Source organism: Vicugna pacos, chromosome 4, assembly GCF_048564905.1.
Source record: "Vicugna pacos chromosome 4, VicPac4, whole genome shotgun sequence".
Taxonomy (NCBI): domain Eukaryota; kingdom Metazoa; phylum Chordata; class Mammalia; order Artiodactyla; family Camelidae; genus Vicugna; species Vicugna pacos.
The window spans coordinates 79,548,388-79,573,078 of record NC_132990.1 but is presented as its reverse complement, the minus strand read 5'-3'; the positions used below and the strand labels follow the sequence as shown (position 1 = coordinate 79,573,078).

The following is a 24,691-nucleotide window of genomic DNA, read 5'->3' as shown; positions in this document are numbered from 1 at the left end:
AGTGGGTGATGACACCGCGTGGGGGGAGGTGGTGCCGGCCTGGGCTCGGGTGGCCTCTGAGGGAGCACCAGGGCCTGGGCGGCGGGCGGCAGCTGGGTCCTCCATGTCTGGGCCACCCTTCTGGGGAGGGGGCCCCTCCACTCAGGATGGCTTCCCCTTCCCCGGGGCTGAGCGGACCCTCTCCTCCTGCCTCCCGCCATCACCAGGCCTTTCCAGGGACCCGCAGGGTTAGGGGAAATGGCGCTGAACCCCGGCTGGGCGCCCCTCCTGCCCCCGCCACCCTCAGCAGACGGGACTAGCGGGGGGAGGCAGGATGAGGAAGGCAGTTGATGCCAAAGGTCCTCACCTCCAGGGTGGGGCGGGGCGGGGCGGGGCAGGGGCGGGAAGGCACCCTGGTTTCCCTCATCCGTCCTGGGCAGATGAAAGGAGGGCGTTTCCAGGTAGGGTGAGTGCAGGAGCGCAGCTGTGATTTTAGGGCATCCCCGCGCAGAGGCGGCTGTGATTTGAAAACCTTGGCCTCCTGGGTGAGTGATCTGGGAGCTGTCGATGCGTGATACCGGTGAGTGTCTGGTCTTTAGGGAGGCCTGGGCTGGGAGGATGGGGCCCGTGGGGAGCCCAGGGAGCGATCCTCTCTTCTGTCTTGTGCAGGGCTCAGCCTCGCTCGGAGCCTTCGGGGTGTGGGAGCCCTGGCCAGCGCAGCCCTTCTCGCAGCCCTGTGGCTGCTGTGGCTGCTCCAGTCCGCCCCTGGGGCCGCTCCGGCACCCCGGCCCACGCTCACCATCCTCATCTGGCACTGGCCCTTCACCAAGCAGCCCCCAGAGCTGCCCAGCAACACCTGCACCAGCTACGGGGTAGCCCACTGCCGCCTGACCACCGACCGCAGCCTGCTGGCCAGTGCCGACGCTGTGGTCTTCCACCACCGAGAGCTGCAGACCCAGCGGGCCCGCCTGCCCCTGGCTGATCGGCCCCCTGGGCAGCCCTGGGTGTGGGCCTCTATGGAATCACCCAGCCACACCCACGGCCTCGACCGCCTCCGCGGCATCTTCAACTGGGTGCTGAGCTACCGGCGAGACTCCGACATCTTCGTGCCCTACGGCCGCCTGGAGCCCCGTGAAGGGCCTGCACCCCCGCTGCCGGCCAAGAATGGGGTGGCCACCTGGGTGGTCAGCAACTTCCAGGAGCGGCAGCGGCGTGTGCAGCTGTACCGGCAGCTGGCACCTCACATGCGGGTGGATGTGTTCGGCCGCGCCAATCGGCAGCCACTGTGCGCCGACTGCCTGCTGCCCACCGTGGCCCGCTACCTCTTCTACCTGTCCTTTGAGAACTCCCAGCACCGAGACTACATCACCGAGAAGTTCTGGCACAATGCGCTGGCAGCCGGCACTGTGCCTGTGGTGCTGGGGCCCTCAAGGGCCACCTATGAGGCTTTTGCCCCACCTGACGCCTTTGTGCATGTGGACGACTTCAGCTCAGCCCGAGAGCTGGCCGCCTTCCTCACCGGCATGAACCAGAGCTACTATCGGCGCTACTTCGCCTGGCGAGACCGGCTTCAGTTGCGGCTGTTCCGCGACTGGAGGGAGCGCTTCTGCGCCATCTGCACCCACTACCCACACCTGCCCCGCGGCCAGGTCTACCAGGACCTCAAGGGCTGGTTCCAGGGCTGAGCTCTGCCCACTGGAGGAGGCACGGGTGGGTGGCTGCGTAGCTGGCAATGTGGGTGGAAGGCTGGGTGTTGAAATCAAACCACTGGCATCTGGGCTTCTCGGCAAACATCAGGCTAACTTGGAGGCTGGAGTCAGGAGCCAGGAAGCAAGGGTAATGGAGGAGCAGGCTAGTCTGGGCAGGCTGTGGGGAGGAGGGGGCCCATGGGCATCGGAGTCAGTGTTTAGGGGCAGGGAGGGAGGAATGGGGGTGCGTGTTGCTGAGGTTGACCAAACATGAGGGGCTGCAGGGGCCCTCCCTCTCCACCTCGCTCACATCGTGGGTGGGTCAAGGCTATCCTCAGACACGGAGCTGAGAGAGGCTGGGGGAAGGGCCCTCGGAGCTGGGGTCCCCATGTCTGGAATGTGCAGGCTGGAGCTTGGTGTGCAGACCTGTGCGGCCCACACCCAAGATGGCCAACCTGCTCGTAGGGGTTTTTGCAGCCGAAGTGCCCTTGGGGATAGGGCACCCATCAATAAAGAAACAAAGCACAAGAGCGGCATGTGTCGAGTCTGCCTCCCCCGGCCTCCCTGGCCACACAGGCCTCAGTCCTGCCCTGACCCTGCCCGCTCCACTCCAGGCCCCTGAGCTCCCGCTGCCTACTCATTCAGCCCCATCAAATGGCACCGCAGCAGAGAACCTTCCCTGCCCCTGAAAGGCCAAAGTGGGTGGAAAGCAGTGGCCGAGGTCAGAAACCTGGTGGGGTGGTCAAAGGTGCCTATCTCAAAGGCCTTGGGGTTTCATTCTCATGCTGCAGGGGCATCCGGGGTGTGACAAGTTCTGGTTTCTGATGTGGGGTGCCCTCTGACTGGTGGCTGGTGGTTGCATGGGCATCGAGGGGGCACCAAGGTTGCTCCCACAGCCAGGGGAGCCCTTAGGGGGTGCTGTGGGGCGGGGAGGAGAGGGAGGCTGGTGGTGAGCTTCTGGGTGGTGCTGACAGGGCCCCAACAGCGGACTCGTCCCTGCCCCAGGTTGGGTGGGCAACAGTGGAGGCAGGAAGCCGCCCTCCCCTTTGGCAGTGGCTTGTGGGAAAGGCCCACCAGTGACTTCCGGCCCGGGAACTTACTGGGGAGAAGGAAGTGTCCTCAGGCTTCCAGGTGGGGTGGATGGGGATTGTGCCCCACTCCTCCTCCCCGGCTGTCCCTCCTCCCACAGCAAAGGGCAGCTGGGAGTGGGTGGGGAGATGCGGGTCCCCAGGTCTGCTATTCAGTTTAGGGTGAGCCCTTATTATGCCCCAGACACTGGACGTCACTCGGTGTGACCCTCCCACTCACAAGGGGGGAAACTGAGGCTGGGAGGAGCCATCAGAACCACCCGTTAGGTGGGCGCTCCGGCAGGGGCTTGCCTGCCCTCTGCTGCCCTCTGCTAGCCACCTTGGGAATGGACCTTGCAACCCCCAGCCTGGCTCAGACCGGACCTGGGTCTGTGCAGCCGCATTGCTCCAGCAGGCACCAAACTACCTCTGCGGAATTCACTGGACCCCAAACTCCTTGTGCAGAGGCGAGACTCCTCCTCATATATAGGAAGAAACTGAGCCACTCACATCGGGGGTGGCCTCCTCGGTCTCCCCAGCACCCGGCCTCTCTGGCCTGCAGGGGGCAGTTCCCTGGGTCCTTTCCCTTCCTCCCTGTACTGGGAAGCTGGAGCACCCACCAAGGCCAGCCAGGCCATCCTGCCACTTGGTCACCAAGTGGCATATTCACACGGAACACAGGAAACTCTTCCAGGGGTTCACTTGCAGCTCTTCTCCCCCCACCAAGGGGTGCTGGTCAGTTTGCACCCAGCTGAGCAGGAAAGTTGACTCTTGAAGCCTTGAGAGCAGTGCCCGCCCAGCACAGGTGGAATCTCCATCCAAGGGGAGCACTCCCTCCTCAAGTGTGAGTGGCCGCCCCCATCCAGCCCTTAAGTGGCCCTGGGGACTGGGACCTTGCTCTGAGGTCCAGATGAAAATCCCTGCCATCAGTGCTTCTGCAAGGAGGGTAGGAGAGATGGTGACCTGGAAGGGGCCAAGCTTCCCCTCAGGGAGCCCTGGGGATCAGTGACCAACTTGAGGCGCCTCTGTGGGAGGATTTCAAGGGGGTGGAGTGCTGCACTCAGGCCTGGCGTTCCTGGGAGATAAGCGCCCTGGAGGAGGTCTCGGTTTAGATGTGGGCTCTTGGGCACGTCACGACAACGCCTAGTGACATAGGGGCGGCCAGAAAGCCTCCCGTGGCAGAGTAGAGCTCCAGGAACAGCCCGGGCGGGGCTGGCGCGGGTCAGGCGGGGCTGGGGGAGGCGAGCACCGCGCGGCCCCTTTAAGCGGAGGCGGCGCGGGCAGGGGGCGGGTGCGAGCGGCTGTCGCCGCGGCCGCCGGGGCGGAGCCAGCGCCGAGCCGGTCCTGGACGCCCGAGACCCCGCCCCGTGCAGGCGATGCCGAGTGGCGCGGCGGGCGGCGGTCGGCGGGGCGCGCAGGAGAGCGGGCCGCGGCGCGGAGGCTGCCGGAGCGCGGCCCCGCCATGGGCTTCCTGCACCAGCTGCAGCTGCTGCTCTGGAAGAATGTGACGCTGAAGCGCCGGAGCCCGGTGAGCGACCCGGCGCGCCGCAGGCCTGCGGGAGCGGGAGGCTGCGTGCACCGGGGCCGGCGGCGCGCTCCCCGCGCGCACGTGCGGCGAGCCCGGCCGGGCGCGCGCAGACCCCGGGCGGCGGCCCCCTCCCCGCCTGCCCCCTCGCCCGTCCCTGCCAGCTCGCGGGCCTCCGGGGAGGGGGCTCGGCAGTGAGCAGCCCGCCTCTTGCGTCCGCTGACATTCGTGGTGCTCGGCTGAGTCACGGAGCGAGCGCCCTCCGCAACGCGCTCTCCCGGGCCAGCTGCGGGGGTGGGGGTGCGGGGTGGGCGGCTCCAGGACCCTGGGGTTGCCAGAGGCCCTGCTTCCCGGGGCAGAGGGCTGGCTGGGGGTCCATCTCAGAGGCTCTGTGGTCTCCGGACCCAGCCCTCCTGGCACCCCTGCAGGGACCATGTCCCTTTCCTCCCTGCACCACCCGTCTGTCCTTGGGCAGGCACCTCTCCTCCTCCTCCTCCTCCTCCTCCTCCTCCTCACCCCTCCCGCACACCCACTGGCCCTAGCTCATGCTCTCTCACCACCAGCAACGTCCTTGCTGTGCCCAGCCTCGGCCAGCCTGAGTCCCTTCACTCTTTTGTCCTTTGGGGTGATCCTCCCTGAAGCTGACCCACTCTCTGGTCTCCCCTACTCAATTTCTTTGGGAACAGGGGCCTGCTGTTTGGAGCTGTGACCACCAGGCTCCCCTGCTCTCTGCCCTGTGCCAGGGGCGCCAGGGGCCTGAAGGTGCAGGGCACAGCAGCTAGCAGGGACAGACGCCCTGGTGACAGGCAGGGCTGGCATGGCGTGGATGTCATCAGGCTGGCCATCACTGCTCTGGCCCTGGGAAGGGCAGGGTCATCTCCTGCTGGCCCGCCCAACTGGCAGCAGCACACACACCAGAGAGCCCTAGGCATCTCGGGTTCCTGAACCGGCCTGGGGAATTTCCAGGATAGGGCCCAGAGCAGGTTGGGGTCTGGAGATGGAGCCTGAAGAGGAGGCATTCTCTTGCCCCTCTGAGGTTTAGGCAGCTCCTGTCCCACCTACCCTGGGACCCCTTGGGCCAACCGGTTCCTGCCAGGTCCCTCCTTGAGAAGGGCTTCCAAGTGCATGATGGGAAACCCAAGGCTGCAGAGGGGCAGGTGGCCATCATCACCATGGCCTGGCAGGATTCCCCGAGGCACCTGGCCCTGGCAGGGAGCCAGGGCTGAGTACACTCCCTGCTCAGGGCACCTGAGGCTGGCTGGCGTCGGGTCCTGCTGATCCGGCCTGCAGCCCCAGGTAGCCTCTGGTAAAGCTTCGCCCACCTCAGGTTTTGGGTCAGCAGGGTGGGGCTCCTGGGAGGAAGGGGGATGGGGATGTGGGCATGCATTAGCTGCAGTCCCAGAGTTCTTGGCAGGAAGGACCCCCAGGGGCTGGGAGCAGAGGCCAGAATGATGGCCCCAGCATCCACTGGGGACCCCAAGGATCTGGGGAGGGAACAATGGCTTGTGAGTACCTGGCAAGCCAGTAGGAGGTGCCCATTGACCTCCACCCAGGAGTAGCCCCTGCATGCTAAGCTGGACTTCCTCCGGAACCATCCTGTGCCTCTGCCCCGTGGCACTCTCAGAGACTGGCCATGCCATGTGCCTGTGTGGCCACAGCAAACCAGAAATTCTCCCTCCAGGGTGGTTGGGGTCTTGCTGGGCTCACGCAGTGGGACCAGGGCTGGCTAGATGTTGGGCACACTCCTGCCGGACCCCTCCTTTTCCGGGAGGGTCTTGGGCTTCAGAGTTGGAGCCTGGGCTCCGCTAGCAGAGGCTTTGCCCTGCCTGCTGTATGCCTCACTGGGGAGGGGTGGGGTCACCCAGGGAAGCTTGGTCTACAGGATCGGAGCCCAGGGGCTCTGTGCCTGCTTGCTCCCTCCTCCCAAGCTCTGCGCCGCGGTGTCTTCATCTGTGAGTTTGGCCTGTGACCTCTTAGCTGGACATGGTCTCGCCTGGGGCCACAGGCTGCTCCTGGGGGAGGGGCCAGATCACTGTCGGCAAGCAGGACGCGGCACCTTCATCCTCAGGCCTCACCTTTTCCCCCTGACACAGCAGGAGGGGGCCTGGAGTGCGACAACATGGGGCACTGGGCTGATCTCAAGGGACAGGGATTTGCTCACCTTGCAGGGTGCTGGGTGGGGCGCTCAGGTGGGGCTGAACCCCCGCCGCCTGCCGTAACCAGATGCCCCTCTGGCCAGCTGCCCAGCCAGCCGCCTGCCCACCAAGCAGGCCTCGCCTCCTCCTGGCAGCTCGTGCGCCGCTGTTGCTATAGCAATGAGGAGGCAGCCATGGCCTGCTGCTGCAGTTACGTGGTGGAGGTGCCCGGTGGCAGGGCTGGGGTGGGTGGGTGGGGCCGGCACCACGGCGGCCGTGACCCCGGCCTCCCGCATCACTGCTCGCACACAGCCCCCCTCGCTCAGCGTGTGCGTGCGTGTGGCGTGTGCCTGTCCCAGGCCTGTGGGTGCCCATGAGGCCTTCTTGGCTAGCCCTGGGCTGGGTCCTGGCTCAGGGCGGGGGTGGAGGCTGGCACAGGCTGGGTCGGGTGTGGGGCGCAGACACACAACGGGGTGTTCCAGACCACAGAGCACTATTGTCAAAGCACAGTAAACACAGCAGCTGCCCCACCCCAAGGGACCCGGGGCTTGGGCCTGGGGCCAGAGGGAGCGCCTCTGGGTGGGGGCTCTGAAGTCTGTTTTGGGGTGGGGGTGAGGATGGAGGAACCCTGGTGCCTCCGAGAAGAGCCAGGTGGGGGCAGGGGGCAGGATGTGCCCTTGGGTTGGGCAGGGGGCTCCCCCAAAGAACAGCTGGCCTGAGCTCCTCCTCCTTCCTCTGCTCCCTCCCTGAGGTAGGAGAGGTGGGGGCAGGAATGGCGAAGTCCTTCCGTTTTCCAGGGAGACAGAGGGAAGGCTGGACCCCTGGGCCCCTGGCATTTCTGCCCTGCTCAGACCAGGGCCCACCAGGGTGAAGGCTGGTGCCCAGGCTGGAGTGGCAGGTGCCATCCTGAAAACCCTGAGCAGAGACCCCGGGCAGGCAGGGCCCCTGTGCCCACCAGAGCCACCAGGGGTGGGGAAGAGGGGCCAGGGCGGAAGGAGGTGCCTGTACCTCAGGGACTGCGGGTTGTCAGACTGCTGCCCAGGTCTTCCCAGAGGCTCAGGGCCCTGGGCTAAAGCCATGCCTCCTCCACCACCAGACCTCATCTCTGTGAGCCCTTGCATGGGGTGTAATGTTGCTGTAGAGGTAGGGAGGAGGGCTGGCCCTGCAGGGCGGGAGGTGTGAAGCTGCAGGCCCGTCAGAGACTGCCTCCAAGATCTTGCCCAGGCAGCCCTGCAGGTGGGAGAGAAGGCGAGCTGGGCAGATGCACAGTCAGAGTGGACCACGAGCTGGCTGATTTGTCCCTGTTGGCCTTCAGTGTGGCAGGCAGAGCCTGGGCTGGGGGGTGGGAGACCTGGTTCGCTTGAGTCAGACAACAGTGACCCTCTCACCCTTTTACGGGGTCCAGGAAGGAAGGGGCTGTGATCTCTGTGGCCCTGGAGGGCCTGGGTTGACCTTCTCCTCCCTGAGGGAGCACGCAGGGGCTGGTCTGGGCTGGGCTGGGCCGGCCCTGCAGGGAGGGTGTCTGTCTGGTAGGGAGAGGAGTGTTTGAGTTTGTCCTGTCCAGCCCTGGGCAGGCGGCCTCACTCAGCCTTCCCTTTCCAGTGGGTCTTGGCTTTCGAGATTTTCATCCCTCTGGTCCTCTTCTTCATTCTCCTGGGGCTTCGGCAGAAGAAACCAACCATCTCTGTAAAGGAAGGTGAGGTTCCTTTGGTGGGGGAGGGGGACCAGGGACCAGGTTCCAGCGGGGTGGGTGGGGCAGGGCAGGCAGCCCTCACTGCATCACCCACACACGCATGTCCTGTGTGCACGTGACTACATCGGTGTGAACCAGCTCCCACGGCTCCTCCCCGTTGAGTCCGTGTGCCTGTTCCCCCTCGTGGTCCCTGGCCATGCCTCCTGGCTGGACTGGAGGATGTGGTCAGCCGTGGTGGCCGAGAGTGACCGAGGCACCAGTTTCTCACTGCTCTCCTCTGTTCTGTTTTGCCCCTCCCCCGCACGGTCTCTTGTCCTCCTCCTCTTCGGCCTGCATGCAGTCTGTAAGTGAGCGGCCGCCTCCTCCTTGCTGGCCCAGGCGGCAGCCACAGGACGGCCCTGCGGCGCCCCCTGTTGCGGCTTGAGCCCCCCTCCCACCCCATCGCTTGCATTAACTGCCTTTCCTGGCCAGCCGGTCTCGCAGAGCCCCCTGCCCGCTCTCAGGAGCAGCTGGCTCTTGGTGGGGGATGGGGTGGTGGCTGGTGAAGGATGGAGCCACCCAGACCACAGGGGCCCCCAGGTCCAGCTCCCAGGTGTCTCCCTCTCTGTAGGGTTGCCTGGCAAGGGGGGCCCTGCTGCTCTCCCCTCAGATCCTTGTGGGCTCCTGCATTCCATCCACTAACCAGCTGGCCAGAGAGGTCAGAGGTCGCTGCCTGGTAGGGGCCCCAGTGCTCCCCTGGGCTCTGTGGGCAGTGCCACAGCCAGATTCTTCGGGGAAGTGTCAGGGCATTTTGGCCTTGGCTGGCTGAGGGAAGGGGGATGCTCTAGGAGTTGTGGGATGGGGATGGCGAGGTGCCCTTTGACCTCTGACCTGCTGAGGTCATTTGCACTAGAACTCTTGGCGCTCTGTTTCCTGTCTGCTGCCTGAAGCTGCTTTCCCTTCCTGACTTTCTCTAAATCTCTCTTCTTGGCCTCTGTCTCCCTTCCCTTTCTTGATTCCTTTCTCCTCCTGCCCTGGGCCCTCTCACCTGCCCTGTCCCCCACCGCCCTTCAGCCTTCTACACGGCAGCCCCCCTCACCTCCGCCGGCATCCTGCCCGTGATGCAGTCACTGTGCCCAGATGGCCAGCGGGATGAGTTCGGCTTCCTTCAGTACGCCGACTCCACGTGAGTGTCCCCTGGGGACCCCTGCTGCCCTCCCCCCAGCCCAGGCCGGTGACCTGCGGGTGACATCCGGTGGTGGTGCAGGGTCACACAGCTGCTGGAGCGCCTCAACCGCGTGGTAGAGGAAGGCAACCTATTTGACCCGGCGAGGCCCAGCCTGGGCTCGGAGCTCGAGGCGCTGCGCCAGCACCTGGAGGCCCTCAGCGCGGGCGCGGACACCTGGGAGAGCCGCTTGAGCAGACCTTCAGGTGTGCCTCAGGCAGGTGGGGCAGTACCGGTGCTGGGGGGCTGTGCCCGAGCTCTAGCGTCAGCTGGGTTCGTGCCCTGACTTGGTCACTTCCTGCCATGGGCCTGTGTCTGTGCCTCAGGCCCCGCCCTCTGACCCATTGCCCTGAGTTCCCAGGGCACAAGTGCTCTGGGTGTGGCCCAACCAATGGCCCCAGGGGCTGAGCTGTGGTGTCCTGGGCACAGCTCTGAGTCTGTCTCGGGTGCTTCGGCCCCGGGCAGGGCTGGCCTTCAGCCCTGTCTTTCTGCCTGTCCAGTATCCTCCTTCTCTCTGGACTCGGTGGCCAGGGACCCGAGGGAGCTCTGGCATTTCCTGACGCAGAACCTGTCGCTGCCTAACAGCACAGCCCAGGCTTTCCTGGTTGCCCAGGTGGACCTGCCCGAGGTGAGACGGGGCGGGCATCAGCCACGAGTGTGTGTCTGCCCTTGCAGCAGCTCCCAGCCCTGGCCACGCTACTCTGCCCTCCCCTGGTTTCAGGAGTGGGGGTGGGGGCATGCAGGGCTCTAGAGCCATCAGCCTGACCATGGCCCCCTCACACTCCAGGTCTATCGTCTGGTTTTTGGCCCTTTACCTGCCCTGGCTGTGGGGTCAGGCCTCCCCAGGAATCAGAAGCCCTGGAGCCACAAGGGTAGCAACCCGCTATTCCAGATGGAGGTGAGGGGGACTTGCAGTGGGGTGGGAGACGTGCTGCCTGCTCCTGGGTGGGTGTTTCTGCCTGGGTGGGTGAAGAAAGGGATCCCCTTGGAGGTGAGGGAGGGTCCCTGGGAGTCTGTGGCTGGCATGGGGAGGGAGCAGGCAGGATGGTGATGTGTGTCCATTCTTACACCCTACCCGCCGATGCACAGCCTGGGTGGTTTCAGGCCTGGCACAGTGGCTGGGGAAGGGAAGGCCTGAGGTCACCTCAGGCCAGGCCCCTGGTTTTCTCTCCATCGGGGCTCCTTCTCAGCTGTCCCCTGCCCCTGCCCCCAGGAGCTGCTGTTGGCCCCCACCCTCCTGGAGAAGCTCACGTGCTCGCCTGGCTCCAGGGAGCTAGGCCGGATCCTCACTGTGCCCCAGGGTCAGCAGATAGCGCTGCAGGGCTACCGGGACACTGTCTGCAGTGGGCAGGCTGCAGCGCGTGCCCGGCGCTTTTCTGAGCTGGCTGCAGAGCTCCGGAACCAGCTGGATGTGCCCAAGATCGCCCAGCAGGTTAGGCCCTGCCTGCCAGCTGGCCCTCGGATCAGCTGCCTGGGCTGGAGGAGGTGCTGGGGCTCCTTGGCATCACAGGGGACTCCTGGGCCCAGGCTCTGCATGGGGGTGCCTTGTGCCCCTGCCCTGCTCCATGCCTTGGTCCCAGTCTGTGTCACCCAGCCCCCAGCTGGGGCTCCCCTCACCCGCAGGCTGTTCCCTTCCTCTCAGCCTGTGTCCCCTGCTGCTGTCCTCCCTGTTCTGCCCCCGACCTCAGCACCCAGCTGCAGATCAGCCCCAGATCCTGGTCCCTTCCCTGAGCCTGCGTTTCCCCACTGGCCCCATTTCTCCTCAGCTGGACCTGGATGCCCCCAACGGCTCCGCCTCCCAGCAGCAGCCACCACCCCCACGGCGGCTGCAGGCGCTGCTGGAGGACCTGCTGGATGCCCAGAAGGTTCTGCAGGACGTGGACGTCCTCTCGGCCCTGGCCCTGCTGCTGCCTCAGGGTGCCTGCACTGGCCGGACTCCAGGGCCCCCAGGCGGCGGCCCTGGCGGGGCGGCCAATGGCACCGGGGCTGGGGCGGGCGTGGGCCCCAACACCACCGCGGAGGAGGGTGCCCCATCCGCTGCAGCCCCGGCCTCCGGGGACACTCTGCAGGGCCAGTGCTCTGCCTTCGTGCAGCTCTGGGCGGGCCTGCAGCCCATCCTGTGTGGCAACAACCGGTAGGTGGTTGGCAGAGGGGTGGGTGAGGAAGACAGGTAGGGGCCGGGCCTGACCCCGAGGCTTGGCGCGGATGCCCCCTCCCTGGTGCTGCTGCACGGCCTGCTCCGCGTCAATCACCCGCGCGCACTCGGAAGCCCCGCCCCCACCCTGAGGTCTCGTCTGCCCACCCCAGCACCATCGAGCCTGAGGCGCTGCGGAGGGGCAACATGAGCTCCCTGGGCTTCACGAGCAAGGAGCAGCGCAACCTGGGCCTCCTTGTGCACCTGATGACCAGCAACCCCAAGATCCTATACGCGCCAGCTGGCTCCGAAGCAGATCGTGTCATCCTCAAGGTGCACCAGTCTACTGCTGCCTTGAGTGCTCGGGCTGCACTTGTCCCCTGGGGCAGGAGCTGGAGGAGCTGGGCAGAGGGTTCTGCAGGCCAGGGACCCCCGAGCAGAGGTGGTGCGGGTGTCGGTAGAATTGGCATGGGAGGAGTGCAGCCCTGGCCCTCCAGCTCCAACTTGGCTCTGGGTGGGGGGGACCTGTGGGGGGGCTCAAGGTACAGGGGCATTTGGGGGCTGCCCTGGGGATGCACTGGACGGCTGGTGCCGGGCAGGGTCCTGATCTGGCTGGGCATGGTCAGGGTTGGGCAGCGCTGGTGAGGATGGAGGGGGGGCCACACGCAGAAACCATCTAGAGCAGCAACCAGTGGGTGACATTTGGGCAGGGTAGCCAAGTGGTTTGGGGCCTGCTGAGGGCAAGATGTCTGTGGCCATCCCAGGGTAGAGGTCCTGTTGGAACAAGCAGAAACTAGGGCTGGAAGTGGCCCAGGAAGGGGAGGGGCCGTGGAGGGGATCCTAGAATGAGCACAGGGAAGATGAGGGACAGGTGTCAGGGCTGCTCAAGGGACGCTTGGAGGCATCCCACGAAGGAGCAGGGAAGGCACAGCTGGTGAGGTGGGGGGAACCAGAGGCCATGCTGCCCAGAGAGCCAGGGCACAGGGAATTCTGGGGGAGGCGCTGAAGAGAGGCCTGGAGGGGGAGGGCTTGGAGTTTCCCCGTGGCAGTCTGGCCAGAGCAAGACTGGTTGTTGTTGGGGCCTGGCTGGTAGCTGGATGCAGCCATGGGGGCAGGCAAGGAGTGAGAACCTCCTCGATGACTGGGGTCTTTCCTTGAGCCCCTTGCTCTGTCCTCACCCTCTGCAGGCCAATGAGACCTTTGCCCTTGTTGGCAATGTGACTCACTACGCCCAGCTCTGGCTCAACATCTCGGCAGAGATCCGCAGCTACCTGGAGCAGGGCAGGCTGCAGCAGCACCTGCGCTGGCTGCAGCAGGTGCCGAGGGGGCTGGGCTGGCGGGGGTGGCAGGGAGCCCTCTCTGTCCTGGGGGTGGCTGGCCCAGGCCACCCTCTGAGCTGGCCTCCCACCCCCAGTATGTGACAGAGCTGCGGCTGCACCCCGAAGCTCTGAGCCTGTCACCAGAGGAGCTGCCGCCTGCCCTGCGCCAGGACAACTTCTCTCTGCCCAACGGCTCGGTCCTCCTGCAGCAGCTGGACACCATCGACAATGCGGCCTGCGGCTGGATCCAGTTCATGTCCAAGGTGGGTGGGCGAGCCCGGAGGGGCTTCTCAGGTTCCCAGGGTCAGCTCTAATGACCCCCCCCCTCCCCCAGGTGAGTGTGGACATCTTCAAGGGTTTTCCCGACGAGGAAAGCATTGTCAACTACACCCTGAACCAGGCCTACCAGGACAACGTCACCGTGTTTGCCAGTGAGCCGGGGCCCCTGGGCAGCTCCCCAGCCCTGCTCCTTCGCCTCTCCCCTCCCCCAGTCCCTGCGTGACCGCACCCTTTTTCCGGCCACTCCTCGATCCCGCCCTCACCCCGCCCCTTCCCCGGCCCCGCCCCTCACCCCGCCCCTTCCCCGGCCCCGCCCCTCCTGTGCCAGGCGTGATCTTCCAGACCCGCAAGGACGGCTCCCTGCCGCCTCACGTGCACTACAAGATCCGCCAGAATTCCAGCTTCACCGAGAAAACCAACGAGATCCGCCGGGCCTACTGGCGGCCGGGGCCCAACACCGGCGGCCGCTTCTACTTCCTGTATGGCTTCGTCTGGATCCAGGGTGAGGGCCGGCCCTGGGGCCGCGGGGGGCGGGGCGTGGCCGCCGCTGACCGCTGCCCCCCATCGCAGATATGATGGAGCGCGCCATCATCGACACCTTCGTGGGCCACGACGTGGTGGAGCCGGGCAACTACGTGCAGATGTTCCCGTATCCCTGCTACACGCGGGACGAGTGAGTGGGGGCGGCCAAGGGCAGGGCGCCATAGGCAGGCAGCGAGCCCCATCCTCACGCCCCTCCCCTCCCTCTCCCCAGCTTTCTGTTCGTCATCGAGCACATGATGCCGCTCTGCATGGTGATTTCCTGGGTCTACTCTGTAGCCATGACCATCCAGCACATTGTGGCAGAGAAGGAGCACCGGCTGAAGGAGGTGGGGGGTTGGAGCAGAGGAGGGAGGGGGGATGGAGGGGGGAGATGGAGGAGGGGGAAAGGAGAGAGATGGGGAGATGGAAGGGGGAAGGGATGGAGGAAGGAGCGAGAGATGGAGGAGTAGAGGAGGGGGAAGGATGGAGGTGGGGGAAAGGGGGGATAGAGTTACAAATGTTAGAGGTGGGGGAGGAATGGAGGTGGGGGGCAACTTCCCTCCCTGGCCCTGGGCTGGTGGGGCTGGGCAGGGTGTTCCTTCCTGAGGACGCTGTCTCAAGGCCCCATGCCCACTGCCTGCCCACTGCCTGCCCACTGCCCACAGGTGATGAAGACCATGGGCCTGAACAACGCGGTGCACTGGGTGGCCTGGTTCATCACGGGCTTTGTGCAGCTCTCCATCTCGGTGACGGCGCTCACTGCCATCCTCAAGTACGGCCAGGTCCTCATGCACAGCCATGTGCTCATCATCTGGCTCTTCCTGGCCGTCTACGCTGTGGCCACCATCATGTTCTGGTGAGTGCTGTGTGGCTGGCAGCAGGCTGGAGGATGGGCTTCACGCATGGGGCCGAGATTCAGGTGTGGCTGATGGCCCGTGGCCCTGCCTGCCCCCAGCTTCCTGGTGTCTGTGCTGTACTCCAAGGCCAAGCTGGCCTCGGCCTGCGGTGGCATCATCTACTTCCTGAGCTATGTGCCCTACATGTACGTGGCAATCCGCGAGGAGGTGGCCCACGATAAGATCACCGCCTTCGAGAAGTGCATCGCGGTGAGGGTCATGGTGGTGGGGGTTGAGGTGGAGTCCAGCCTCCTCTCCCCCCTGACACTGCTGTCTCCTCAGTCCCTGATGTCCACGACGGCCTTTGGCCTGGGCTCCAAGTACTTCGCCCTGTACGAGGTAGCGGGCGTGGGCATTCAGTGGCACACGTTCAGCCAGTCACCCGTGGAAGGGGACGACTTCAACCTGCTCCTGGCTGTCACCATGCTGATGGTTGACGCAGCCGTCTATGGTGTGCTCACATGGTACATTGAGGCGGTGCACCCAGGTACCGAGTCCTTGGAGGGAGAGGGGGAGGAGGCTGTCTCTAGGGGGAGGGGCACATGGGCGCTGGGTCAGCCTCCCCTTCGACCCCACAGGCATGTACGGGCTGCCGCGGCCCTGGTACTTCCCGCTGCAGAAGTCCTACTGGCTGGGCAGCGGGCGGGCGGAGGCATGGGAGTGGAGCTGGCCGTGGGCTCGCGCCCCCCGCCTCAGCGTCATGGAAGAGGACCAGGCCTGCGCCATGGAGAGCCGGCGCTTGGGTGAGGCAGGCGCCAGGGTGGTGGCTGGGGCAGTTGCTGCGTCTCAGGGGCCTGGGGTGGCCCCGGCGCTGACCCTTGGCCCTGGTGCAGAGGAGACTCGGGGCATGGAAGAGGAGCCCACCCACCTGCCGTTGGTGGTCTGCGTGGACAAGCTCACCAAGGTCTACAAGAATGACAAGAAGCTGGCCTTGAACAAGCTGAGCCTGAACCTCTACGAGAACCAGGTGGTGTCCTTCCTGGGCCACAACGGGGCCGGCAAGACCACCACCATGTGAGTGTCAGGGTGGAGGGACCCACCCAGAGTTCCTGACTGCACGGGCGGTCGGGAGGACTCCCTGCAGGAGGTGGGGGCCCTGACCCTGCCGACCCGCCCAGGTCCATCCTCACTGGCCTGTTCCCGCCGACATCGGGCTCGGCCACCATCTACGGGCACGACATCCGCACGGAGATGGACGAGATCCGGAAGAACCTGGGCATGTGCCCTCAGCACAACGTGCTCTTCGACCGCCTCACTGTGGAGGAGCACCTCTGGTTCTACTCCAGGCTCAAGAGCATGGCCCAGGAGGAGATACGCAAGGAGATGGACAAGTGGGTGGGGCTCGGGCGGGACCAGAGGCTGCAGCCGAGGCCCCAGCTTCCCACAGGCCTGGTTCTAGGCCCTGCTGTACCCCCTCAGGATGATCGAAGACCTGGAGCTCTCCAACAAGAGGCACTCGCTGGTGCAGACACTGTCTGGTGGCATGAAGCGCAAGCTGTCCGTGGCCATCGCCTTCGTGGGCGGCTCCCGTGCCATCATCCTGGATGAGCCCACAGCCGGCGTGGACCCTTATGCGCGCCGCGCCATCTGGGACCTCATCCTGAAGTACAAGCCAGGTGAGCAGGCCGCAAGGTGGGTGTGTGCGGCCCCTGCCTGGCCCCGCCCAGCTGCCCCCTGACCCCAGCCTCGGCCTGCCGCAGGGCGCACCATCCTCCTGTCCACCCACCACATGGACGAGGCCGACTTGCTTGGGGACCGCATCGCCATCATCTCCCACGGGAAGCTCAAGTGCTGCGGCTCCCCACTCTTTCTCAAGGGTGCCTACGGGGACGGCTACCGCCTCACACTGGTCAAGCAGCCTGCCGAACCCGGGGACCCCCAAGGTCTGTGCTGAGGCGGCCTGCCCCCAGACCCCTTCCTCACACCCATGAGGGTGAGGGCCTGAGCTCTCACCGTGGCCCCAGGAGGCCCAGGATGCTGGCTGGGCCTGGCTCCCCCTCTCCCCCAGCCCCTGAGTGAAGCCCTCCCTGCTCCTCTTCCCTCCTAGAGCTGGGTCTGACAGCCAGCCCCCCAGGTCGGGCCCAGCTGAGCAGCTGCTCCGAGCCTCAGGTTTCCCAATTCATCCGCAAACACGTGGCCTCCTGCCTGCTGGTCTCCGACACAAGCACCGAGCTCTCCTACATCCTGCCCAGCGAGGCGGCCAAGAAGGGGGCGTTTGAGCGCCTCTTTCAGGTGTGAGGGTGGGGCTGAGCTGGTGGAGGAGGTGGGACCAGAGGAGGGGGTGGGGCTCCGGGGAGGGCCAGTGCAGGAGGTGGAGGCCGCAGGGGAGGCGGGGTTGGTTAGGGGGCGGGGTCAGTGGAGGGATGTGGGGTTTGAGGGGAGGTGGGGCTGGTGGAGGAGACAGGGCTGGGGTAGGCTTCAGGGGCGGGGCTCATGGCAGAGGCAGAGCTGCAGAGGAGGTGTGTTCAGCAGAAGAGGTGGGGTTGGAGGGAGGCGGGGCTGGGGCAGTGCTCAGGGGCGGGGCCGGGGAGGCGGGCCCGTGGGGTGGGGCGGGGCTGCATAGGAGGCAGGCACGACCTGCCCTGCGGCCCATGCTGGGGTGGGCCTCACCCGGCTCTCTCTAGCACCTAGAGCGTAGTCTGGATGAACTGCACCTGAGCAGTTTTGGGCTGATGGACTCGACACTGGAGGAGGTGTTCCTTAAGGTGTCAGAGGAGGACCAGTCTCTGGAGAATAGTGAGGCAGGTGAGGTCCGGGAGCTGCGGATCAGCCCTGCCCTTCTCAACCTTCCCCACTCCACCAGGCCTGAACTTGGGTCTGGGGCTGCTCACTCTTCCCCTGTCTCTGGGCACCAAGGGTCTTAGGTGGCAACAAGGAGCCAGGACCTCCCAGAGTCAGTCTGGGGCTAGGGTCCTGGGTGGGTGGGTGAGTGTGGGGGTGGGGTCCCAGGCAGGCCTGCCGGGGGCAGGCAGCCCTGAGCCCCTCTCCCGCCTTCCCTGGCCCCTTTGCCAGTGCAGATGTGAAAGAGTCCAGGAAAGATGTGCTGCCTGGGGCTGAGGACTCGATGCCCGGGGAGGCTCACGCCAGCAACCTGGCCCAGAGTGCAGAGCTGGCCCAGTCACAGGCATCGCTGCAGTCCGCGTCCTCGGTGGGCTCTACCCGCGGTGACGAGGGAGCCGGCTACACCGATGTGTACGGCAACTACCGTCCCCTCTTCGACAACTTGCAGGACCCTGACAATGTCAGCTTGCAAGGTGGGGGGCAGCTGGGTGGTGTCGGGAGTGTCCTGGAGGGTGGTGTGGGGTCACCTGCTCAGCCCCTACCTCCCTGTGCAGAGGCCGAAGCGGAGGCCCTCACACGGGTCGGCCAGGGCAGCCGCAAGCTGGAGGGCTGGTGGCTGAAGGTGCGCCAGTTCCACGGGCTCTTGGTGAAGCGCTTCCACTGCGCCCGACGCAACTCCAAGGCGCTGTCCTCTCAGATCCTGCTCCCCGCCTTCTTTGTCTGCGTGGCTATGACTGTGGCTCTCTCTGTCCCAGAGATCGGTACGGCTGCCTGGCCTGGCTTCGGGGCGTGACTCTGTCCTGCTCCTGAGCCACCTGGGGGGCCCACACTTGCTCCGGGCCTGGGCACTGCACCTGAGCCTGGCAGGCACACCCTGGGCTTCATGCCTTCCTTGGGTCCAGACCCCAAGCTTGGGCCCTCTGGGTACGGGAGAGAGGGAACCCAGGCCCGGGGGTTGCTGGCAGGCACAACCTGCTCAGGCTTGCCCGTGCACCCTGCCAGGTGACCTGCCCCCACTGGTGCTGTCACCCTCCCAGTACCACAACTATACCCAGCCCCGCGGCAACTTCATCCCCTATGCCAACGAGGAGCGCCAGGAGGACCGGTGAGGCCGCCAGACAGACAGCCATCGGGGATGGGGGCCAGTGTGAGAGCTGGGAGGGGTGGGCACCGTCCCCCAACCTGGACTCATTCTGGGGTTTCCCAGGTTGCGGCTGTCCCCTGATGCCAGCCCCCAGCAGCTGGTGAGCACGTTCCGGCTGCCGTCGGGTGTGGGCGCCACCTGTGTGCTGAAGTCTCCAGCCAACGGCTCCCTGGGGCCCACACTGAACCTGAGCAGTGGCGAGTCGCGCCTGCTGGCCGCACGGTTCTTCGACAGCATGTGCCTGGAGTCCTTCACGCAGGGGCTGCCACTGTCCAACTTCGTGCCGCCCCCACCCTCGCCCGCCCCTTCTGACTCCCCTGTGTCCTTGGATGAGGACTTGCTGCAGGCCTGGAACGCCTCCCTGCCACCCACCTCCGGGCCAGGTACTGGCTCGTGGGGCTGCGCGGGGCCTGGGGCAGTGTGGGCTGGGCTGACTGCCTGCTGTGCCCGCAGAGAACTGGACGTCCGCACCCTCCCTGCCACACCTGGTGCGGGAGCCTGTCCGCTGCACCTGCTCTGGGCAGGGCACTGGCTTCTCCTGCCCTGGTGGTGTGGGCGGGCGCCCACCCCAGATGCGAGTGGTCACGGGCGACATCCTCACAGACATCACCGGCCACAACGTCTCTGAGTACCTACTCTTTACTTCTGACCGCTTCCGGCTGCACCGGTGAGCCAGGTGGGAGGGGCGCACTGGCCATGGACAAGGAGCAGACACCCTGCACCCGCCTGACCTCACCACTCCTTGACTTGCTGCCCAGGTATGGGGCCATCACCTTTGGCAACGTCCAGAAGTCCATCCCAGCCTCGTTTGGCGCCCGGGCCCCAGCCATGGTGCGGAAGATTGCGGTGCGCCGAGCAGCCCAGGTGAGCACCACTCGGCCCCGGGCCCTGCAGTGTCCGGCCCTCGCCCGCGGTCTGCAGGGACCCACCGGGCTTTGGGGTCTCTCTGTGCCCCCGTCAGGTTTTCTACAACAACAAGGGTTACCACAGCATGCCCACCTACCTCAACAGCCTCAACAACGCCATTCTGCGTGCCAATCTACCCAAGAGCAAGGGCACCCCTGCGGCCTATGGTGAGCTGGGGCGGCTGGGGTGGGCCGGGCTGCGTGCAGAGCAGGCCCTTGAGGCTGCTCTCTGCTGTGCTGCAGGCATCACCGTCACCAACCACCCCATGAACAAGACGAGTGCCAGTCTCTCTCTGGATTACCTGTACGTGCAGGGGGTGGGTGGGGGTGGGGCACCGCTGCGGGACTGCGTGCGGGCAGGGCTGAGGGCCACCTTGCCCCCAGGCTGCAGGGCACAGATGTAGTCATCGCCATCTTCATCATCGTGGCCATGTCCTTCGTGCCGGCCAGCTTCGTGGTCTTTCTGGTGGCCGAGAAGTCCACCAAGGCCAAGCACCTGCAGTTCGTCAGCGGCTGCAATCCTGTCGTCTACTGGCTGGCCAACTACGTGTGGGACATGGTGTGCCCCCGGAGCCCTGGCCGTCCCATCCCCTGTCCCCTGCCGGGCCCCCCAGTGCTGCCCCCGGGCCCCTCACCCCTGCCTGCCCCCAAGCTTCTCCCCCAGCCCCCCAGCCTCTCACCTGCTGCCCCTGCTCCGGTAGCTCAACTACCTGGTTCCAGCCACCTGCTGCGTCATCATCCTGTTCGTGTTTGACTTGCCGGCCTACACGTCGCCCACCAACTTCCCTGCCGTGCTGTCCCTCTTCCTGCTCTACGGGTAAGGGGGAGCGGGTGAGGGGGGTGGGCGTGGGGCAGGCTGGGGCCACCAGTGACCACCGCCCGCCCGCTGCCCACAGCTGGTCCATCACCCCCATCATGTACCCGGCCTCCTTCTGGTTCGAGGTGCCCAGCTCGGCCTATGTGTTTCTCATTGTCATCAACCTCTTCATCGGCATCACGGCCACTGTGGCCACCTTCCTGCTGCAGCTCTTTGAGCATGACAAGGTGGGCCAGGTGGGGGGCGACCAGGTGGTGGGCAGCGGGACGGTGGGGCTGAGACTGTGCCGTGACCCCCCGGGGCCCTCCAGGACCTGAAGGTTGTCAACAGTTACCTGAAAAGCTGCTTCCTCATCTTCCCCAACTACAACCTGGGCCACGGGCTCATGGAGATGGCCTACAACGAGTACATCAACGAGTACTACGCCAAGATCGGTGAGGCCGGGTGGGTGGAGTGGGGAGAGCCAGCGCCCCTGAACAGGGGGGCCGAGGGAGACCAGGGAGCTCCGGGCATGGGCGTGGCCCTCAACCAGCTGCCCCACAGGCCAGTTCGACAAGATGAAGTCCCCGTTCGAGTGGGACATTGTCACCAGGGGGTTGGTGGCCATGACAGTTGAGGGCTTCGTGGGCTTCCTCCTCACCATCATGTGTCAGTATAACTTCCTGCGGCAGCCACAGTGAGTGGGGGCGTCCTGGACGGACGGTGCAGGGCGGGGGCCCGGCACTGCCCACCTGCCTACCGTGGCCGTGGTGAGTGGGGGAGCACGGGACAGTGCTGGGTGATCCAGCCGGGCACTGCCCACCCTGCCCCCCAGGCGCATGCCAGTGTCGACAAAGCCCGTGGAGGATGACGTGGACGTGGCCAGCGAGCGGCAGCGGGTGCTGCGGGGGGATGCTGACAACGACATGGTCAAAATCGAGAACCTGACCAAGGTGGGGCCCGGCCCTGGTGGGGCGGGGCCCAGGTGGACACGCCCCGCCGAGCCAGCTGCCCCCTTACCTCTGCCAGGTGTACAAGTCGCGGAAGATCGGCCGCATCCTGGCAGTGGACCGCCTGTGTCTGGGTGTGCGTCCTGGCGAGTGCTTCGGCCTCCTGGGCGTCAACGGCGCGGGCAAGACCAGCACCTTCAAGATGCTGACGGGCGACGAGAGCACAACAGGGGGCGAGGCCTTCGTCAATGGGCACAGGTGCCGGCGCAGGTGCAGGTGGGCGGGTGCTCGGGGCCGGCGGCCGCGGCAACGGGGCTGACGGCTCTGTGTCCCCAGCGTGCTCAAGGAGCTGCTCCAGGTGCAGCAGAGCCTCGGGTACTGCCCGCAGTTCGACGCCCTGTTTGACGAGCTCACGGCCCGGGAGCACCTGCAGCTGTACACGCGGCTCCGGGGTGTCCCCTGGAAGGACGAGGCCCGGGTGAGGGTTGCCCCCGGGGGAGGGGGCTGGTGTGGAGGGTGGGCCCCTGACATCCGCCCTCGCTCCCAGGTGGTGACGTGGGCCCTGGAGAAGCTGGAGCTGACCAAGTACGCTGACAAGCCGGCTGGCACGTACAGCGGAGGCAACAAGCGCAAACTGTCCACAGCCATCGCCCTCATCGGGTACCCCGCCTTCATCTTCCTGGTGAGCTGGGGTGGGATGGGGTCCGCTACCCCGCCTTCATCTTCCTGGTGAGCCTGGAAGAGAGGGTGGGGCCAGCTGGGGGGAAAGGGGCACAGCAGCTGAGCCTGGCACCACCCCCAGGATGAGCCCACCACAGGCATGGACCCCAAGGCCCGGCGCTTCCTCTGGAACCTCATTCTGGACCTCATCAAGACGGGGCGCTCGGTGGTGCTGACGTCTCACAGGTGCACACTCCCCCGGCCTTCTCCTCCCCAGCGCCCCCAGTGCCCCCCTCTGTCTGTGCCAGCCAGCGTGTCTCTGCCCGCAGCATGGAGGAATGCGAGGCTCTGTGCACGCGGCTGGCCATCATGGTGAACGGGCGCCTGCGCTGCCTGGGCAGCATCCAGCACCTGAAGAACCGGTGAGCAGCGGTGCTGCGTGGGGGTGGGCTGTGGGGGCTGCGGCGGGGGGAGGCCGGCCCCCCTGCGGCCGGTGCTTGGGCCATGGGCCTGTCCCGCAGGTTCGGGGACGGCTACATGATCACAGTGAGGACCAAGAGTGGCCAGAACGTGAAGGACGTGGTGCGGTTCTTCAACAGGAACTTCCCCGAGGCTGTGCTCAAGGTGGGGGGGCCCCTGGGGCTCTGGCGCAGTGGGGGGGCGCCACTGCCCGAGCGGCCTCTGACCCCTGTGCCCCACAGGAGCGGCACCACACGAAGGTGCAGTACCAGCTCAAGTCGGAGCACATCTCGCTGGCACAGGTGTTCAGCAAGATGGAGCAGGTGGCGGGCGTGCTGGGCATCCAGGACTACTCGGTCAGCCAGACCACCCTGGACAACGTGAGTGCCGGGCGCGGGTCTGCCGGTTCCGCTGGGCCGGCCCCACCCACCCACCTGCCCACGCCCACCAGGTGTTCGTGAACTTTGCCAAGAAGCAGAGCGACAACCTGGAGCAGCAGGAGACAGAGCCACCCTCGGCCTTGCAGTCCCCCCTGGGTCGCCTACTCAGCCTGCTCCGGCCCCGGCCCACCCCCACCGAGCTGCGGGCACTCGTGGCCGATGAGCCCGAGGACCTGGACACGGAGGACGAGGGCCTCATTAGCTTCGAGGAGGAGCGGGTGAGCGGAGTCTGGCGGGTCAGGCAGCCGGGCAGGCCTCAGGGCTCAGGCTCTGGATGTTGGAGGGGCTGGAGGGGAGTGGCCCCGGGGCCCCTGCTGTCCCGAGCTCCAGGGGACAGAGGGACCCACCTGATGCTCAGGAACAGAATGGACATGGGAGGCCTGGGCACAGACAGAGGGGACAGCCCCACCCCGGACCCCACAACACTGAGCAGAGGTGTAGGGAGCAGAGCCTGGGGACAGCAGCCACCAGACTAGCAGAGGGGCCATGTGGGGTGCCCACCACTGAGAAAGCTCAGGTCTGGGGAGGGGAGTGAGCCAGCGGCGGGCCCAGTTCTGGGGGGAGGGTGTCAGACGTCCCAAACCAGGCCTGTCTGCTGTCCACCAGGCCCAGCTCTCCTTCAACACAGACACGCTCTGCTGACCACAGGAGCTGGATGGATGACGGACCTTAGGAACGGAAGTCAGGCGGTGGCCGAGGTCCCACCCTATGCCCCCAGTGCCCACCTGCCAGGCCCTGGAGCAGGAGGTCCAGGACCAAGGGCCTCAGGCTCTGCCTGCTCTCGGCCACTGTGCCGCCCTCCCCGCATTGTGCCAAAGGCTGGCCCGGCCCTGGGCTGTGCTCGCCCTCACCCTGCTCTGCCTTAACGCCTGGGGGTCTGGCCGGCCCCTGGCCTCCACCCCTGCCCAGCTCTGTCCACCACCCCAGGGGCCACTGGGGTGACCCAGGCTGCCAGGTTCTGCCCAACCTGCCCCCAGCCGGCCTGGCCCCTGAACCGGCTCGTCTCTTACAGCCAAATTTGGGTGGCGGCAGCTGCTGGCCTGGGGCTGAGGGTGGGTGTGGGTGAGGTCCCACCCAAAGCACCTATTTATTTTATTAGGAAGAGGCTCTCTCACCCTGCTTTTCTGCAGGAAGGCCACCATCGAGGTCCGGGGAGGGGGCTGCCATCGGGTGGCGGCCTGGGTGGCAGGAATGGAGAAGCCAGCCCCACCGGCCAGGCCAGGGGTCGGACCCCCTTCCCTCCCCCTCCAGCTGCCATCGCTCTTCCGCCCAGCTTGGCCCCCTGCCCGCCCACCCAGGAGCTGGACCTGTGCGTAGTGCACAGGTGTTTGTTTTAAATAAATAAACATGAAAGCCCGTGCGAACCTGCATGTGTGGGGCTTGGTGTGGGACGAAGATGGGCATGCTCGATGCCACGGCTACAGCCCCTGCCGCACAGGCGCCAGGTCAGCCCAGAGAAGGGGTGGGCTCCCCCCACTCGACTCTCTTCAGAACAGAGTCAGGGAGATGCCGCTGGGGAGGACCTGCAGGCAGGGGTTTGGGACAGAAGAGTCCCACACAGGGACGAGGACGAGGCCAGCAGCCCCTGGGACCTTGGGCCACAGCTGCCCCGCAGGGACAGTGGAGGGAGGGGTCAGGCCACCCTCAGGCGCCTGCTTCAGGGCTGCTGTGTGGACGTGGTGGGGATGGCAGGGGGAGCTACAGACAGCCCGAGCAGTCGAGCAGCCCGGTAAAGGCTGGTGACCCTGAATTTGTTCTCATGTCTTCAGAAACATTTTAAAGATACGTTAGATATTTCAAACCATGCCGGTGGAAAGAGCACAGATAGCGTGTGTGTGTGTGTGTCAGAGGTCATCCTGCAGGCAGTCGCTCCCACCTGTGCTCAGACGCAAGCAGGAACTCGGAGTGACTGTTACTGACACAGTGTTGGCACCTTGCTGGCTTCTCCCTCCCGCTTCAGCCCGCTTCGGCTGACCTGCTAGGGCCCCTGTAACACAGCGCACGAACCAGGGGCTGAAACAGCAGATGTTCACTCTCGCAGTCCCGAGGCCAAGGTGTGGGCAGGCTGGTTCCTCCTGGTGGTTTTCTGGCTATCTTCATTTTTTTGTGGGGGGC

The 24,691-nt window shown here is 65.8% G+C and overlaps 2 protein-coding genes and 1 long non-coding RNA gene across 4 annotated transcripts; 2 read left to right on the top strand and 1 right to left on the bottom strand.

The window, feature by feature from the left end:
* Positions 1-5: 5 nt before the first annotated feature.
* On the top strand, positions 6-2,197 carry FUT7 (fucosyltransferase 7). The gene is made up of 2 exons (XM_031676122.2): positions 6-559; positions 649-2,197. The coding sequence occupies exons 1-2, from the start codon at positions 547-549 to the stop codon at positions 1,662-1,664; spliced, it is 1,029 nt and encodes a 342-aa protein (XP_031531982.1). The 5' UTR covers positions 6-546; the 3' UTR covers positions 1,665-2,197.
* Positions 2,198-4,077: 1,880 nt separating this feature from the next.
* ABCA2 (ATP binding cassette subfamily A member 2) lies at positions 4,078-23,940 on the top strand. 2 transcript variants are annotated; one of them, XM_072960551.1, is made up of 48 exons: positions 4,078-4,262; positions 7,997-8,090; positions 9,141-9,252; positions 9,334-9,497; positions 9,792-9,919; positions 10,079-10,189; positions 10,505-10,723; positions 11,058-11,425; positions 11,599-11,758; positions 12,613-12,741; positions 12,840-13,007; positions 13,079-13,175; positions 13,352-13,525; positions 13,594-13,696; positions 13,778-13,892; positions 14,211-14,401; positions 14,501-14,651; positions 14,724-14,928; positions 15,020-15,184; positions 15,275-15,455; positions 15,560-15,772; positions 15,861-16,057; positions 16,142-16,324; positions 16,489-16,673; positions 17,066-17,186; positions 17,459-17,695; positions 17,777-17,983; positions 18,225-18,327; positions 18,430-18,749; positions 18,820-19,033; positions 19,125-19,230; positions 19,328-19,439; positions 19,515-19,575; positions 19,656-19,830; positions 19,973-20,088; positions 20,168-20,315; positions 20,399-20,522; positions 20,632-20,764; positions 20,903-21,020; positions 21,097-21,275; positions 21,354-21,495; positions 21,565-21,699; positions 21,820-21,923; positions 22,007-22,099; positions 22,199-22,301; positions 22,379-22,516; positions 22,588-22,794; positions 23,183-23,940. In XM_072960551.1, exons 1-48 carry the CDS (start codon positions 4,197-4,199, stop codon positions 23,216-23,218), a joined length of 7,311 nt encoding a protein of 2,436 aa, XP_072816652.1. In that variant the 5' UTR covers positions 4,078-4,196; the 3' UTR covers positions 23,219-23,940. The 2 variants fall into 2 exon arrangements, with proteins under 2 accessions (XP_072816652.1, XP_072816651.1); XM_072960550.1 differs by having other exon boundaries at positions 21,354-21,699.
* LOC140696204 (uncharacterized) lies at positions 6,871-9,436 on the bottom strand. Its single transcript, XR_012072377.1, has 2 exons — positions 9,166-9,436; positions 6,871-8,078 (listed from the first exon to the last, which is right to left on the bottom strand). It is a non-coding gene; the product is annotated as an uncharacterized lncRNA (long non-coding RNA).
* Positions 23,941-24,691: the final 751 nt, after the last annotated feature.